The sequence below is a fragment of the Anguilla anguilla genome, chromosome 16 (assembly GCF_013347855.1).
Source record: "Anguilla anguilla isolate fAngAng1 chromosome 16, fAngAng1.pri, whole genome shotgun sequence".
Taxonomy (NCBI): domain Eukaryota; kingdom Metazoa; phylum Chordata; class Actinopteri; order Anguilliformes; family Anguillidae; genus Anguilla; species Anguilla anguilla.
In genome coordinates, this window is record NC_049216.1 from 17,197,900 (window position 1) to 17,215,911 (window position 18,012).

General features: G+C 35.9%; 1 protein-coding gene across 8 annotated transcripts in view; it reads right to left on the reverse strand.

Moving 5' to 3' along the window:
* Window positions 1-12,153: 12,153 nt before the first annotated feature.
* Window positions 12,154-18,012, reverse strand: part of LOC118215229 (neogenin) — a 163,077-nt gene continuing 157,218 nt past the window's right edge. For 4 of the 8 annotated variants that reach the window (XM_035395779.1, XM_035395778.1, XM_035395782.1 and 1 more), the window contains 5 exons: window positions 17,426-17,518; window positions 16,561-16,719; window positions 15,470-15,721; window positions 15,021-15,175; window positions 12,154-14,392 (listed from right to left, as the gene is read on the reverse strand). In XM_035395779.1, the coding sequence (XP_035251670.1) occupies window positions 14,309-14,392; window positions 15,021-15,175; window positions 15,470-15,721; window positions 16,561-16,719; window positions 17,426-17,518 (743 nt within the window). In that variant the 3' untranslated portion in view covers window positions 12,154-14,308. Of the gene's footprint in view, window positions 14,393-14,443; window positions 14,531-15,020; window positions 15,176-15,469; window positions 15,722-16,560; window positions 16,720-17,425; window positions 17,519-18,012 lie in introns of those variants that run through there. The other 4 variants (XM_035395784.1, XM_035395786.1, XM_035395783.1 and 1 more) reach the window with 3 other exon arrangements.

Here is an 18,012-nt window from a genome sequence, read left to right on the forward strand (position 1 = left end):
TTATGACCAATAATGTTTTTCTGTGGAAAATGGCTAAATACATAAGGCTATAGCCTTATGTCAAAAACTGTCAGAAACGTCAAAAAATTAAAAATACCTTTTTTATGCTGTGCTTTGATGGGGAATTACCTGTGTATTGGAACAAGGTAGAAATAAATGAACTTAATTGCATTTGAAGACTTTTATGACGAATAATGTTTTTCTGTGGAAAATGGCTAAAAACATAAGGCTATAGGCTTATGTCAAAAACTGTCAGAAACATCAAAAAATGAAAAATACCTTTTTTATGATGTGCTTTGATGGGGAATTACCTGTGTATTGCAACAAGGTAGAAATAAATGAATTAAATTGCATTTGAAGATTTTTATGACCAATAATGTTTTTCTGTGGAAAATGGCTAAATACATAAGGCTATAGCCTTATGTCAAAACCTGTCAGAAACGTCAAAAAATTAAAAATACCTTTTTTATGCTGTGCTTTGATGGGGAATTACCTGTGTATTGCAACAAGGTAGAAATAAATGAACTTAATTGCATTTGAAGACTTTTATGACGAATAATGTTTTTCTGTGGAAAATGGCTAAAAACATAAGGCTATAGGCTTATGTAAAAAAACTGTCAGAAACATCAAAAAATTAAAAATACCTTTTTTATGATGTGCTTTGATGGGGAATTACCTGTGTATTGCAACAAGGTAGAAATAAATGAATTAAATTGCATTTGAAGACTTTTATGACGAATAATGTATTTCTGTGGAAAATGGCTAAATACATAAGGCTATAGGCTTATGTAAAAAACTGTCAGAAACATCAAAAAATTAAAAATACCTTTTTTATGATGTGCTTTGATGGGGAATTACCTGTGTATTGCAACAAGGTAGAAATAAATGAACTTAATTGCATTTGAAGACTTTTATGACGAATAATGTTTTTTTGTGGAAAATGGCTAAAAACATAAGGCTATAGGCTTATGTCAAAAACTGTCAGAAACATCAAAAAATTAAAAATACCTTTTTTATGATGTGCTTTGATGGGGAATTACCTGTGTATTGCAACAAGGTAGAAATAAATGAACTTAATTGCATTTGAAGACTTTTATGACGAATAATGTTTTTCTGTGGAAAATGGCTAAAAACATAAGGCTATAGGCTTATGTCAAAAACTGTCAGAAACATCAAAAACTTAAAAATACCTTTTTTATGATGTGCTTTGATGGGGAATTACCTGTGTATTGCAACAAGGTAGAAATAAATGAACTTAATTGCATTTGAAGACTTTTATGACGAATAATGTTTTTCTGTGGAAAATGGCTAAAAACATAAGGCTATAGGCTTATGTCAAAAACTGTCAGAAACATCAAAAAATGAAAAATACCTTTTTTATGATGTGCTTTGATGGGGAATTACCTGTGTATTGCAACAAGGTAGAAATAAATGAATTAAATTGCATTTGAAGACTTTTATGACCAATAATGTTTTTCTGTGGAAAATGGCTAAATACATAAGGCTATAGGCTTATGTAAAAAACTGTCAGAAACATCAAAAAATTAAAAATACCTTTTTTATGATGTGCTTTGATGGGGAATTACCTGTGTATTGCAACAAGGTAGAAATAAATGAACTTAATTGCATTTGAAGACTTTTATGACGAATAATGTTTTTTCTGTGGAAAATGGCTAAAAACATAAGGCTATAGGCTTATGTCAAAAACTGTCAGAAACATCAAAAAATTAAAAATACCTTTTTTATGATGTGCTTTGATGGGGAATTACCTGTGTATTGCAACAAGGTAGAAATAAATGAACTTAATTGCATTTGAAGACTTTTATGACGAATAATGTTTTTTTGTGGAAAATGGCTAAAAACATAAGGCTATAGGCTTATGTCAAAAACTGTCAGAAACATCAAAAACTTAAAAATACCTTTTTTATGATGTGCTTTGATGGGGAATTACCTGTGTATTGCAACAAGGTAGAAATAAATGAATTAAATTGCATTTGAAGACTTTTATGACGAATAATGTATTTCTGTGGAAAATGGCTAAATACATAAGGCTATAGCCTTATGTCAAAAACTGTCAGAAACATCAAAAAATTAAAAATACCTTTTTTATGATGTGCTTTGATGGGGCATTACCTGTGTATTGCAACAAGGTAGAAATAAATGAATTAAATTGCATTTGAAGACTTTTATGACGAATAATGTTTTTCTGTGGAAAATGGCTAAAAACATAAGGCTATAGGCTTATGTCAAAAACTGTCAGAAGCGTCAAAAAATTAAAAATACCTTTTTTATGATGTGCTTTGATGGGGAATTACCTGTGTATTGCAACAAGGTAGAAATAAATGAATTAAATTGCATTTGAAGACTTTTATGACGAATAATGTTTTTCTGTGGAAAATGGCTAAAAACATAAGGCTATAGGCTTATGTAAAAAACTGTCAGAAACATCAAAAAATTAAAAATACCTTTTTTATGATGTGCTTTGATGGGGAATTACCTGTGTATTGCAACAAGGTAGAAATAAATGAACTTAATTGCATTTGAAGACTTTTATGACGAATAATGTTTTTTTGTGGAAAATGGCTAAAAACATAAGGCTATAGGCTTATGTCAAAAACTGTCAGAAACGTCAAAAACTTAAAAATACCTTTTTTATGATGTGCTTTGATGGGGCATTACCTGTGTATTGCAACAAGGTAGAAATAAATGAATTAAATTGCATTTGAAGACTTTTATGACCAATAATGTTTTTCTGTGGAAAATGGCTAAAAACATAAGGCTATAGCCTTATGTCAAAACCTGTCAGAAACGTCAAAAAATTAAAAATACCTTTTTTATGCTGTGCTTTGATGGGGAATTACCTGTGTATTGCAACAAGGTAGAAATAAATGAACTTAATTGCATTTGAAGACTTTTATGACCAATAATGTTTTTCTGTGGAAAATGGCTAAAAACATAAGGCTATAGGCTTATGTAAAAAACTGTCAGAAACATCAAAAAATTAAAAATACCTTTTTTATGATGTGCTTTGATGGGGAATTACCTGTGTATTGCAACAAGGTAGAAATAAATGAATTAAATTGCATTTGAAGACTTTTATGACGAATAATGTATTTCTGTGGAAAATGGCTAAATACATAAGGCTATAGGCTTATGTAAAAAACTGTCAGAAACGTCAAAAAATTAAAAATACCTTTTTTATGATGTGCTTTGATGGGGAATTACCTGTGTATTGCAACAAGGTAGAAATAAATGAACTTAATTGCATTTGAAGACTTTTATGACGAATAATGTTTTTTTGTGGAAAATGGCTAAAAACATAAGGCTATAGGCTTATGTCAAAAACTGTCAGAAACATCAAAAAATTAAAAATACCTTTTTTATGATGTGCTTTGATGGGGAATTACCTGTGTATTGCAACAAGGTAGAAATAAATGAACTTAATTGCATTTGAAGACTTTTATGACGAATAATGTTTTTCTGTGGAAAATGGCTAAAAACATAAGGCTATAGGCTTATGTCAAAAACTGTCAGAAACATCAAAAACTTAAAAATACCTTTTTTATGATGTGCTTTGATGGGGAATTACCTGTGTATTGCAACAAGGTAGAAATAAATGAATTAAATTGCATTTGAAGATTTTTATGACGAATAATGGTTTTATGTGGAAAATGGCTAAATACATAAGGCTATAGCCTTATGTCAAAAACTGTCAGAAACGTCAAAAAATTAAAAATACCTTTTTTATGCTGTGCTTTGATGGGGAATTACCTGTGTATTGCAACAAGGTAGAAATAAATGAACTTAATTGCATTTGAAGACTTTTATGACGAATAATGTTTTTCTGTGGAAAATGGCTAAAAACATAAGGCTATAGGCTTATGTCAAAAACTGTCAGAAACATCAAAAAATTAAAAATACCTTTTTTATGATGTGCTTTGATGGGGAATTACCTGTGTATTGCAACAAGGTAGAAATAAATGAACTTAATTGCATTTGAAGACTTTTATGACGAATAATGTTTTTCTGTGGAAAATGGCTAAAAACATAAGGCTATAGGCTTATGTCAAAAACTGTCAGAAACATCAAAAACTTAAAAATACCTTTTTTATGATGTGCTTTGATGGGGAATTACCTGTGTATTGCAACAAGGTAGAAATAAATGAACTTAATTGCATTTGAAGACTTTTATGACGAATAATGTTTTTCTGTGGAAAATGGCTAAAAACATAAGGCTATAGGCTTATGTCAAAAACTGTCAGAAACATCAAAAAATGAAAAATACCTTTTTTATGATGTGCTTTGATGGGGAATTACCTGTGTATTGCAACAAGGTAGAAATAAATGAATTAAATTGCATTTGAAGACTTTTATGACCAATAATGTTTTTCTGTGGAAAATGGCTAAATACATAAGGCTATAGGCTTATGTAAAAAACTGTCAGAAACATCAAAAAATTAAAAATACCTTTTTTATGATGTGCTTTGATGGGGAATTACCTGTGTATTGCAACAAGGTAGAAATAAATGAACTTAATTGCATTTGAAGACTTTTATGACGAATAATGTTTTTCTGTGGAAAATGGCTAAAAACATAAGGCTATAGGCTTATGTCAAAAACTGTCAGAAACATCAAAAAATTAAAAATACCTTTTTTATGATGTGCTTTGATGGGGAATTACCTGTGTATTGCAACAAGGTAGAAATAAATGAACTTAATTGCATTTGAAGACTTTTATGACGAATAATGTTTTTTTGTGGAAAATGGCTAAAAACATAAGGCTATAGGCTTATGTCAAAAACTGTCAGAAACATCAAAAACTTAAAAATACCTTTTTTATGATGTGCTTTGATGGGGAATTACCTGTGTATTGCAACAAGGTAGAAATAAATGAATTAAATTGCATTTGAAGACTTTTATGACGAATAATGTATTTCTGTGGAAAATGGCTAAATACATAAGGCTATAGCCTTATGTCAAAAACTGTCAGAAACATCAAAAAATTAAAAATACCTTTTTTATGATGTGCTTTGATGGGGCATTACCTGTGTATTGCAACAAGGTAGAAATAAATGAATTAAATTGCATTTGAAGACTTTTATGACGAATAATGTTTTTCTGTGGAAAATGGCTAAAAACATAAGGCTATAGGCTTATGTCAAAAACTGTCAGAAGCGTCAAAAAATTAAAAATACCTTTTTTATGATGTGCTTTGATGGGGAATTACCTGTGTATTGCAACAAGGTAGAAATAAATGAATTAAATTGCATTTGAAGACTTTTATGACGAATAATGTTTTTCTGTGGAAAATGGCTAAAAACATAAGGCTATAGGCTTATGTAAAAAACTGTCAGAAACATCAAAAAATTAAAAATACCTTTTTTATGATGTGCTTTGATGGGGAATTACCTGTGTATTGCAACAAGGTAGAAATAAATGAACTTAATTGCATTTGAAGACTTTTATGACGAATAATGTTTTTTTGTGGAAAATGGCTAAAAACATAAGGCTATAGGCTTATGTCAAAAACTGTCAGAAACGTCAAAAACTTAAAAATACCTTTTTTATGATGTGCTTTGATGGGGCATTACCTGTGTATTGCAACAAGGTAGAAATAAATGAATTAAATTGCATTTGAAGACTTTTATGACCAATAATGTTTTTCTGTGGAAAATGGCTAAAAACATAAGGCTATAGCCTTATGTCAAAAACTGTCAGAAGCGTCAAAAAATTAAAAATACCTTTTTTATGATGTGCTTTGATGGGGAATTACCTGTGTATTGGAACAAGGTAGAAATAAATGAACTTAATTGCATTTGAAGACTTTTATGACCAATAATGTTTTTCTGTGGAAAATGGCTAAAAACATAAGGCTATAGGCTTATGTCAAAAACTGTCAGAAACATCAAAAACTTAAAAATACCTTTTTTATGATGTGCTTTGATGGGGAATTACCTGTGTATTGCAACAAGGTAGAAATAAATGAATTAAATTGCATTTGAAGATTTTTATGACGAATAATGGTTTTATGTGGAAAATGGCTAAATACATAAGGCTATAGCCTTATGTCAAAAACTGTCAGAAACGTCAAAAAATTAAAAATACCTTTTTTATGCTGTGCTTTGATGGGGAATTACCTGTGTATTGCAACAAGGTAGAAATAAATGAACTTAATTGCATTTGAAGACTTTTATGACGAATAATGTTTTTCTGTGGAAAATGGCTAAAAACATAAGGCTATAGGCTTATGTCAAAAACTGTCAGAAACATCAAAAAATTAAAAATACCTTTTTTATACTGTGCTTTGATGGGGAATTAACTGTGTATTGCAACAAGGTAGAAATAAATGAACTTAATTGCATTTGAAGACTTTTATGACGAATAATGTTTTTCTGTGGAAAATGGCTAAAAACATAAGGCTATAGGCTTATGTCAAAAACTGTCAGAAACATCAAAAAATGAAAAATACCTTTTTTATGATGTGCTTTGATGGGGAATTACCTGTGTATTGCAACAAGGTAGAAATAAATGAATTAAATTGCATTTGAAGACTTTTATGACGAATAATGTTTTTCTGTGGAAAATGGCTAAATACATAAGGCTATAGCCTTATGTCAAAAACTGTCAGAAACGTCAAAAAATTAAAAATACCTTTTTTATGCTGTGCTTTGATGGGGAATTACCTGTGTATTGCAACAAGGTAGAAATACATGACCTTAATTGCATTTGAAGACTTTTATGACGAATAATGTTTTTCTGTGGAAAATGGCTAAAAACATTAGGCTATAGGCTTATGTCAAAAACTGTCAGAAACATCAAAAAATTAAAAATACCTTTTTTATGATGTGCTTTGATGGGGAATTACCTGTGTATTGCAACAAGGTAGAAATAAATGAATTAAATTGCATTTGAAGACTTTTATGACGAATAATGTATTTCTGTGGAAAATGGCTAAATACATAAGGCTATAGGCTTATGTCAGAAACATCAAAAAATTAAAAATACCTTTTTTATCCTGTGCTTTGATGGGGAATTACCTGTGCATTTCAAAAATGTAGAAATAAATTACTTAAATTGCATTTGAAGAATTTTATGATGAATAATGTTTTTCTTTGGAAAATGGCTAAATTCATAAGGCTGTAGCCATATGTCCAAAACTGTCAGAATGTCAAATAATTTTGAATACCATTTTTATGATGTGTTTGTATTGGAGATTATCTGTGTATTGCAACACGGTTGAAATTAATAAAAATGAGTTTTTAGATTTTTAATTGTGTATTTATGTGGGAAATCACAAAATACATAAGGCTATATAGACTTATGTCAAATAATGTAAAAAATGTCAAAAAAATTTAAATACATTTTTGTTAATGTGGTTTAATGGGAACTCATGTGTGTATTGCAATAAGGGTGAAATAAATCAATTAAAATGCATTTGAATTTTTTTTATGACAAATAATGTGTTTCTGTGGAAAGTTACAAAATACATAAGGCCTTATGTCAAAAACTGTCAACAATGTAAAAAAAACTTTCTATAACTTTTTTATGATGTGGTTTGCTGGGAAAATACCTGTGTATTGCAACAAGAATTAAATAAATGAATAAAAATGAGCTTTTATAATTTTATAATGTGTAGTCTGTTTCTTTGGAACATCGCAAAATACATAAGGCCATAGCCTCATGTCAAAACCTGTCAAAAATGTCAAATAATTTAAAATACCTTTTTTATCATGTGGTTTGATGGAAAATTACCTATGAATTGCAATAAGGGTGAAATAAATTAATTAAAATGCATTCAAAGATTTTTATGGGGAATAATGTTTTGCCTTATGTCAAACACTGTCAGAAATGTCAAAAAATGTAAAATTACCTGTTTATTACAACAAGATTCAAATAAAGGAATAAAAATTATTTTTTAGAATTTTATGATAAATAATGTGATTCTGTGGATAATTATTAAATCCGTAAGGCTCATGTCAAAAACTGTAAAAAATGTCAAGTAATGTATAATACCTTTTTTTATGGGAAATTATTTTTGTATTGCAGCAAGTGTGCAATAAATCAATAAAAAAGCATTTAAAGATTAAATTAAGTTTTTGTGGAAATTGTTGAATACATAAGGTTATATGGATGTATGTCCAAACAGTATAGAAAATGCACTTTAAAAATGTAATGCCATTTTTTTCATTCACATGGGTAGCGAACCATGTTTATGTGTCAACAATTATGAAAAAAATGAATACAAATGTTAATCAATAATAAAAAGTTATAATATTTTCTCATCCATATTAATAGAATCATAATATTTTACATTTTTCCAATTTTGGTGGTAGGACATAATCTAATGCCTTTAGGGTTTGGGATACGAATATGGTCACTGTTAGGGTGGAGGCAACATTGGGGCAATGAATTTTTCTTTTTTGTTTTGGATGAAATACTACAGTCTGATCTATTTTCCCATTTCTGAGGTGAAGTCTACAACATATTTTCTTTTTCATAATTTCATCATGTTTGTTAAATTTATATGATTTTATAACCATATGAATGGGGATAAAACACATATTTGGGATTTTTCTCCACTTTTTGGACATATGACCACTTTTAAACATGTTTAAACATTCATGATAAATGATTTGAAACACATTATTATTTTAAGTATTTATCTTTCACCAAAAGAGAAAAATCTCAAATTTAGGTCCATTGAAATAGATTAAATGTCATCCAATGTAATTGCAATCAGTAGTTTGCTAAATAACCATGGTTTCTCCACCATCTGACAGAAAAACGCGTTGATGTACAATTTTTGCATTTTGTTTTACACTTGTTGTTCAAACACATTTATCTTTTTTCACTTTTTGACATGAGAACATGTATTTTGGTGTTTTAGTGAAATGATATACCTCACCATGAATGTCTTCAAACAAGTTTTCATTGAATTATTTAACAATGGCACATTCCAGATTAATTTTGGACCAGATTAATTAGGGTTAGGAATAGAGTTAGGGTTAGGCGTTAGGGGTCAGGATAAGGGGTTAGGTCCAGCCGAATCAAAAAAATTACTTTGAGAATTTCTGTATTTTTGTCCAATTTGGGCATGTTGTATGGTCTTAGGTATTCTGCAGTTTTCCACTGAAACATTTTTCATTATACATTTCTTCCAACATATTTCTATTCATTTATTTCACCATGGTTGTTGAAAGTATTTATGATGAAAAATGTGTTGCACTAATCTAAGTACAAAAGCTAATTTAATCTTATCATAAAAAGTGATTTTATATTAAAATGGATAAGAACCAATCAAGATTTCATCAACATGACTAAAAGTAAACAAAAAAGTAAAGATTTTTTTATGAGAACGACAAAGGAAAATAGACATTGCCTCCAAAAAGTGTGCCATTACAAATATATGATTTCTTTCATTCAGATGGATGAGAAATAATCTACATATAATTTTTTAAAAACTAAATATACTTGAAGACACTTAAAAATGATACAATTTTTTTACTTGCTCTTCACAAGTTTTAAAAAGCATATGATCTATGTCTTGGTTGGTTTTTGTTTTAAAAAAACAATGACAAAATACCAACCTCTAATATATTTGAAAAAATCCCAGGGCACAAATTCCAGTTTGTACTGCTGGTGCTCCTCATGAGTTTGTGAATGTGAGTAATTCCATGAATTCACAATCGCCAAGATGACGAAGAACACGTGAGTACATATAATCAGACAAAGTAGACTTTATAGGCAGAAGAGGGTCCTGTAAGCAGACTTTCAAGACTGCAAAACTGTATGGATAAAGTCTACTTTATTTTATGGTCAGAAAAGTCAAGTATCAGAAAATTAGCCATTAAAAATAATTATTTCAGTAGAACTCAAAGCAGTAGCAAGAGCATAAGAATTAATTCTTTAAAAATGAACAATAATTAATAAAAAACAAAGAAATAGGGACATCAGTTCTGTGTTGCAGAACAGCTTTGCTTAGAAGTGGCGAGCCTGAATTCTGCAATGGAGATGTAATCTAAACTCAGGACAAAGCCAGGGCCTGAAGATGAACTTTATACTACAAGCCGTCAGAGCAGCTGTCAAAACACATCAATCAGTCAGGTAGCTGAATGCACAAAATGCCAACCTGTTCCAGTTCAAACAAGGGTTCTCATTTACTTTTACCATCTTCAATGGCTCCTTATTCATCTGTTCCTACTCTTACCCGTTTTCCTCTTCGCAACAAAGTTTTGCAAAATTTCACATCTAAAATTTATTTTCAGGGGTTACTTCAGTCTGATTACCAGGCTCTGCTAACCCCCTCCATTCATTTTATTTCCTTCCTATTGTTGAATAATAGCTTGTTTTCCCATTTCTTTTTTTCTGTTCCTGCATAAATTATCAGAATTATTTTTATCAGGGGCCAAGCAAAGACATCTCCGTGTTTTCAAATCAAGTCTAAATAACATTATGCTTTTTTCACACCCCTAACAAGCACTTGCTTGTTTGCATTCACATTTCTGCACCAAATAATTAATACAGCATATAGGAGTGCAATATGTAAATATGGTCAAAGAATGGTAATTGGGAATGGTGGTATGGTGTACTTGTAAAGCAGACTCATTTTGCTGACGTGCAGTGATTGCACATCTATAGCTGTTACATCAAAAATTTTCACATTTGGACATGTAGCCCAACTTGCATGAATTGGCTCCTTGGCAGTCCTCTCAAAGTTAGTCTGAAGATAATGTCCTTCTTACTGGATTTTGCACCATTTCTCTTTTTGCAAATTACTTAAATTATATTCCTCTAAGAGCAATCCTAGCAATACCCAGCCCATACCCATTTGTTTGTTCAGACCTGCCATTTCAGTTTATAATTAAAGGTTATGATGCCAGAAAAACATAGCAGTAGTAATAACACCGTTATTTGCAAATGTGGAAATGTTGTCAAAAAGTGATTTTAAAAAGTGATAACCAATGTGAATATTAGCATACACATTAGTGCACATGAGATTCCTCAACAGGAAGATCGTTAGGTTACCCTTCAAACGATAATTTAACGTTTTGTATGTTTGCCACTTCCCTCAGGTGGTTCCCTGGGCATCTTGTGAGCGGGCGATCGCTCTATGACACTGCAGGTATGAAACAGGCCACAGAATAGAACCAGATATTCAAATAAGTCCCGTACCAGTATTAAAATGTTCATGTTAAGTTTTGATGCTCTTGATCATAGCCCATGTCCTGCACAACCAAATAAACGCATCAGATGAGTCACATGACTTGAAATGACTTGCCATATGGTAATTCGCACCCTACATTGCGTCTCCTTGTGTGTCCCAGACACCGGAGTATAGGGAAGGTTTCTTTTCTGTTCACACAAACTACTTTCAGTGATTAATCTCTATGTTTAGCATTATTAATCCAACCAAAGGGGAAGGAGTCCACATCCAATGAGCTCACACTGGTGCATCCCGCCTTGTACACAAACGCAATGACTGCACAACTGGTGGTATAATATAGGGCGGAGTGTAGCACAGTGAGTAAGGAACTGGGCTTGTAACCGAAAGGTTGCAGGTTCGATTCCCGGGTAGGACACTGCCGTTGTACCCTTGAGCAAGGTACTTAACTGAAATTGCTTCAGTATATATCCAGCTGTATAAATGGATACAATGTAAAAATGCTCTGTAAAAGTTGTGTAAGTCGCTCTGGATAAGAGCGTCTGCTAAATGCCTGTAATGTAATGTAATAATGTATATAGTGTAGTATGAAAGGGGAAAACATGGCAGAAACTTTGTGATGACTAGAATCGCTCTACAAGCTAAACAGACATGATTATATACAGGATGTCTGTTTATATCATTCTAAGCTGTACTTCATCAGAAATCAAGCTTTCAGTTTTATTTTATTTTTTAAAGAAAAGGCCTCGAATGGGCCTTGAATTGTTTGCTACAATCCTTTTGATGAGTGTGCCGTCGTCCAACTATAAACGTGTGATTAATTGATCTTGTGGAAAGAGAAACCATATTAAAGAATATGGCTTAATGTATAAATATGTTGTTTGGTTTGCCTGTCTTCATGTACTCTCTAAGGTCATAGTACATGAAAAGCCTGAACCACCCTCAACCGTGACATGTTTAAAATATGCAAGACAAAGCTGTATTCTGACTCATTGGCAGGATATAAAATGTATTGGAACACCAATACAAAATAAGAACAGGGAAGTTTGGTTTTCTCAATTTTCTTTTTTTTTTCTTTTTTAAAAAAGCCACATAATATTCTACATAAAGCAAAAGGTCTTTGTACAGAAAGAGGCAACAATAGAATTCCTCACCTGCCACACAATAAAACCTGCAGCTCCATTTCATTATAGACAAAAAATGAGCAAATTATAACAGAAACAAGTCCAGCAGCCAACTGCTAACCTATGACACTACAGTTACACAAAACAGAGCTTTATATCCAAAACACAGCATAATAAGAAATGTATTTCTGAAAATTGTGAAAAAGTGCAATACAGGTTTGTTTGACTGCCTACCATGTTATCCTCCAGTGGGTCAATTTCTTCCTTTTTTTTGCTCATCTTTTCAAACAAGTTTTCTTTTGAATTCATGAGGAGAATTTACAGTTATATTAACATTCATGAGGATGGACATAACAAGGAAATGTTTTTATGTTGTTGTCGAGTGATTAATTATGATTGCAAACGACATCTTTCTTTGGGTAAAAGGGCAGAGGAAAATCAGTTTTTTTAACATGAACATATTTTAATTTTTTTTTTCCTTTTTTCTTTTTTACATTGAAATTGTTTACAGAGCTACGTCTGTTCTTCATATAAAACAAACTACATGTTTTAAAAAAAATATGATTTGGGAGTCACATTTAAAAGACACCTCTGTAGTTTTTGCCAGGCAAAGTGGCAAAATGCAGTTGAAATCTGCTCTCTGCACTAGAGAGAAGAGGAAACCAAGTGACCTGTACATTCTGACAGAAGAACTGGGCCCAAAGCTGCCACACCCACACTAAAAAATCCCAACTTCTCCTCGCTTACCTTCCCAACCGCTGGCACTGGCCAGCTGGGACAGTACAGTATGTGTGCATCAGCTCAAGCGGCACCTCCTCCTGTCTGACTGATGCGGGTGTAAGAGGCGGGGACTGAACACCTCAGCCTGGAACGCTGGTTCTGGGAGACCCTTGAGGCCTCAGAGTACCAGAAGCAAACTGGACCGACGGTCTCCAAGCTGGCACAAGCCACTAAACCCCATTCACCATCAGCTGACAGCTCTGCCAACATCATGCACAGGCAGGTTCAGGGACAGCAGGTGAACGGGGACTACCCTCAACAGAAACGCCCTGAGGGAGGCTGAGTACCTTCAGTCATCCAGGCTAAGATCAATGTCGGCACGTGCACACATTCTGCAGGGTGGTCTTTCAAATGGAACTCCCACAAAAAAAACAAGGCTTAAAAATCTTGATGTACAAAGGGGGGCAAAAACAAGGTCACAATGTATCAATCCTTTCAAATGCAATAAAACTTGCAGATTCTCCCCTACTTAAATAGAGAAGTACAGAGCTGCAAGAAAATGGGATTTCCACACATACATCCAAAAACATTGCAATGACAGAAAAAGAATGAGGCAGTTTTAAACATATATACATATCTATATGAATATGTATATAAAATAATACATAGAAACATAATGGACAATAATAAAGACATGGCACAATATATGACACAGGGTGGGGCACTCGGGGGTAGAGCAGTGGGGGGTAACCAAACATCATTCACTCAAAATGTAGATAAAAAATGGCAGAGTTTAGGGAATAAAACAACTCTCTTCCAATGTTCACTTCACTGGAACATGGAACAACGCATACGAAAACGCACAAATAAATGACACTAATGCAATGTCCAAACACTGTAGTTCTGTGCTGAAAAAAGCACCAACACCAATACCGGCATACTTTATTTTTTCCTTTATCTTAAGAGTTACAAAATGGCGTCTTTTGGAACGGTCTCCATGGCAACCGAACAAAAAAAAGTTGTTTTGTTTTTTGCTGAAAATATCACAATCTTCTGGCTGAAGTAACCTTTGTTATTGTAGTTGCTTTTGTCGACGTCATAGTCACTGTTGTTGGTTTGTAAAATTGTGAGCTGTCTCTTTTAAAATGGCCGTCTCCTTCCTGAGAGTAAGCAAGGTGACCCATGAGCTTTAGTTTGTTTTCCTATTTTCTTGAAGGTTTGATATTTCATCCATTTTGTTTCCTTTCTTTTCCCACCCCCACTGGCACATGGCTGGGGGGAGGGGGGTCCAATGGGTTGGGGCTCAAGCTGTGGTGATGGCGTTCAGGTCCTTCATAAGACCCTCCAGGTGGGCCATCTCCTCTGTTAACTCATCCGTCTCGTAGCTCTGAAGGAAAGGAACAGGGTTACTGCGGGGGGGGGGGGGGGGGGGGGGAGCTGAGCTGGGGGGGTGGGGGTTGGGGGGTGGGTAAGATGAGGGGCTTTGGGGCGTTGAAGGTCAGAGGGTCAGTGGTGGTCAATGGGACTGCAGCACAACACCAAAATACAAATTGTCCAGGCAAAAACATCACAGCCCACAGCCACACAAGCATTTTGTCAGAGCGTTGGCAAGCATGGGATGGAGAATAAAGTAATGAAAATTTGTGCAACGGGTTGGACCAAATCATTAAAAATGAGGTTTTCATGATTCAAAATAAAATGGGTTACAAATGCAGCCAAAGTGACAAAAAATTATGAGAAGCCACACATTAGTGCAGAAATAAGGGAGAGAGAGATAAAAAATTCATTAGAAAATGATAAATCAAAATGAACACTTTCATGTGAATGACAGTGAATGGTGGGTGTATGTACCTATGAGCATCGAAGATGTGTTTTACAGTAGCCTACAGGCAACATTTGGCTCACTACAGAAAGCTTAACTCTCCCTTAACTTATGCTGATGGCGGTACAGTAATTGAACAGTGTTGGGCACTGTGTCTGGGCTCTGCCACCAGCAGGCCAGGGCTGCTACTCACGCTCTCCATATCCTCCAGCATCTTGCTGGTCTCGGGCACATCCGGGGCGCTGGGCACTGTGACGGGCATGGGGGTGCGGGTCCTGCCCAGAGTGCCAATGGAGGCAGTTTTCACAGAGTGCAGCTGGGAGGCGGGCCCTGAAACATCGGCACACACTGGGGACAGGTGTACACACACACGCACACAGACACAGACACACACACACACAAAGCAGGAAAACAAACAAAGAATAGATTCAGTTTGATAAGGAAGAGAACCAAGAAATGCTGCTCGAAAACCACGACTGAATTTCAAAAGGAACGCTTCCACTTAGACACCGTTAGTCTAACACATTTGAGAATACATCAATTGCTTTGTGAGTGTCCATTGTCAAAATCCCTGATCCCCTCAAAGACGATGGAGAGGAAGGTGTGGAGAAGGGTGAGGGAGCAGTGCCGCCTCTGACTCACCAGTCTGAGAGAGCAGAGGGGTGCTGGGCAGGGCTGGAGACTCGAAGGTGGGGTTGTGGGCCGGGATGGCGGGCACGGCGAAGCTCTTGAGGGGGTGTGTGGGCCGGACGTGCGCAGTGGGGGGGTTGTAGCTGGGCTCCTCCTCGGGGGCGGAGCTGAGGAAGTTGCCCTCGGGCTCCGGGCGGTCGCCCGCGCTGGCGGGCTGCACGCTGGCCGGCAGGGGGTCCGTGTTGGGGGTGTTCCTCACCGACTCTGAAATCACACGGGCGCATGACATCACTCCACCGCTCCCAGAGTCCTCCTGGCCTGGGCTGTCCACTGGGACACGGGAGTGGGTCTCCTCCTGCCATCGAGTGTTCTCACAGCCTTTGAGATCAGCTGGCTCAATAACAACGCGCCATTGAGAACACACAAAACAAAACCTACTTTGCTTTTACAGGTATAGTGAGATACAAACCGCACGTGGGGAAATCACCACCAGGTCAGAAATGTTCTGTCTGCTTTAAAAAAACAAAAAAACAAGTCATCTTTTTTTTCATTGACCTTTCAGCAATCCTCAATGGCCTTCTGAGATTGCAGCATCAGGGAACTACAGTCAGACAGACCAATGTGCTGGCATGCACTTGCATGAAACAGACAGAAGAGGGCCCCCTTGGCAAGGAGTTAAAGAGACGTGGTTTTAGAAGATGGCATTTTTAATGCAAGGATAATTAGATCAGCTGTCTCCAGACGTGCTCTTGTGGCAGCACATTTAGTGATGGACATGCATTTCTGATGCTGCTCAATAAGCCAGGCTTAGGCAGGGCTGGACAAAGTGACCTCGTGTCAAATTGTCTGCATTTTGGTAAATAGGACTTATTGGATCCCAGTACATGCGTAGTGTGAGTTTATGAAGTAATCCTAGGAGTTTCTGACCGAAAATCTGGATTTGAGCGTTTCTCCGAATTGATGTCAATGTGATACAACCGAAAGATACCTCTCAGGACGTGTGACATGACACATGAAGGGGAAAAAACCAAGCCTCCAAGATGAGCGCGTTTGATCGGTCCTTTGTGCCCGGGTTACCCACAATGCCCTGCTGGCTGCCTCACCTTCGGAGTCGGCCCTGTCTAGGTGGGAGATGGGGGTGGCGAGGGGCCGCGGGTTGAGCTGATGGTGGAGGTAGCCGCGTGTCGGCGAGGCCAGGCTGCCCGAGTGATAATGGTGGTGATGGTTATCGAGGGAATGGATGGGGTGAGCACTAATCACAGCTGTGAATGAACACAAACAACACAGAGGCCACATTTACACCGAGAAAACACACACGCGCACGCACACGCGCATAAGCACACACACTCTAATGATACACACTGCTATCTGCTGGGAGTGCTCAGGCATATGGTTATAAATACATTGAATTTTTGACATTCTATTTCACTTGGTGAGCTAAAACAGAAATGTAAAACAAAAATCATCTTATACAGAAAATTGGACTGCACAGATTACCTTAGATAACCGATTTTGGGTTTTGACAATCTGATAATATGTAAAAGATTCATTATTTTCTATTTGTAATATTTCTTGGGAATCCGTTATATGCTGATATGGAAATTTGCTGAATTGGTTTCCATGGAAAAGGAATGTGTGCGGTTGTAACTGCCGTTTAAGCTGAAGCCTGCGAGAAAATCACTTCAGTAGTAGCTGCATTGTAAGTTTCAGTCAATAAAAAAAATCAATAGCAGGCGATTCCCATTCAAGCGTGAAAACTGACATTTTGTACTTGACTGACTTCTTGCCAGAAACATAACCTTTCACAGCCTCGTGTTATCTTCATAAAAGGGACAAAAAGAAAAACTAAAGTCAACGGCATGTGACAAGGAATGGGCGCCAAAATGTATGCCTGTAGGGTCCAGAGCAGGGACCTGCACCCCTCTGAGGCGGCCCTCTCTGGGGTTCAGGATGGGGAAACACACTTACGCTGAGGGGGCTGTGCGTCAAAGGGCATCATCATTTTGGGCCTCATCCCCCGCCGCCCAGCCAGCGTAGACATGCTGTCCTCTGACTCGTGGCCTGCAAATCAAACAGTCATCTACCTGTCAGACTGCGTCTCTACGCTCCCCCCCTGCCCCCCGCACTGCGACGACACCCGCCCCTACTCTTCACCATGCCCACTTTGACCCCATGAGCATCCGCAGTCTGAGCTGAGTCTCCCCGCCCTGCACTGCGACCTGCCCCCCCTTCAGTTTCTGCCCCCTAACCCCCACCCCCAGCATCTGTCGAGCCTAGATAAAGGCTTCAATAGCCTGATACACACAGGCCCTGAAAGATATGGTCGGACTGACATAAACTTCAACAGTGCAGCTTGATTCTTACAGCACTGAGTTTTTTTGCTGCCATGAATTTTGTTTGATATTAAATCAAGCGTATCTTAGTCTTTAGCGACAATGTTGTCTTTTCCCCGCACTAGGGGGCAGTATATAACCAGTTAGGTCCCACAAAAACGCACGCAATATTTCTTCCATGGGGTCAGCTTAGAGAAAGCCTGCAGAGCACACACAATTGTT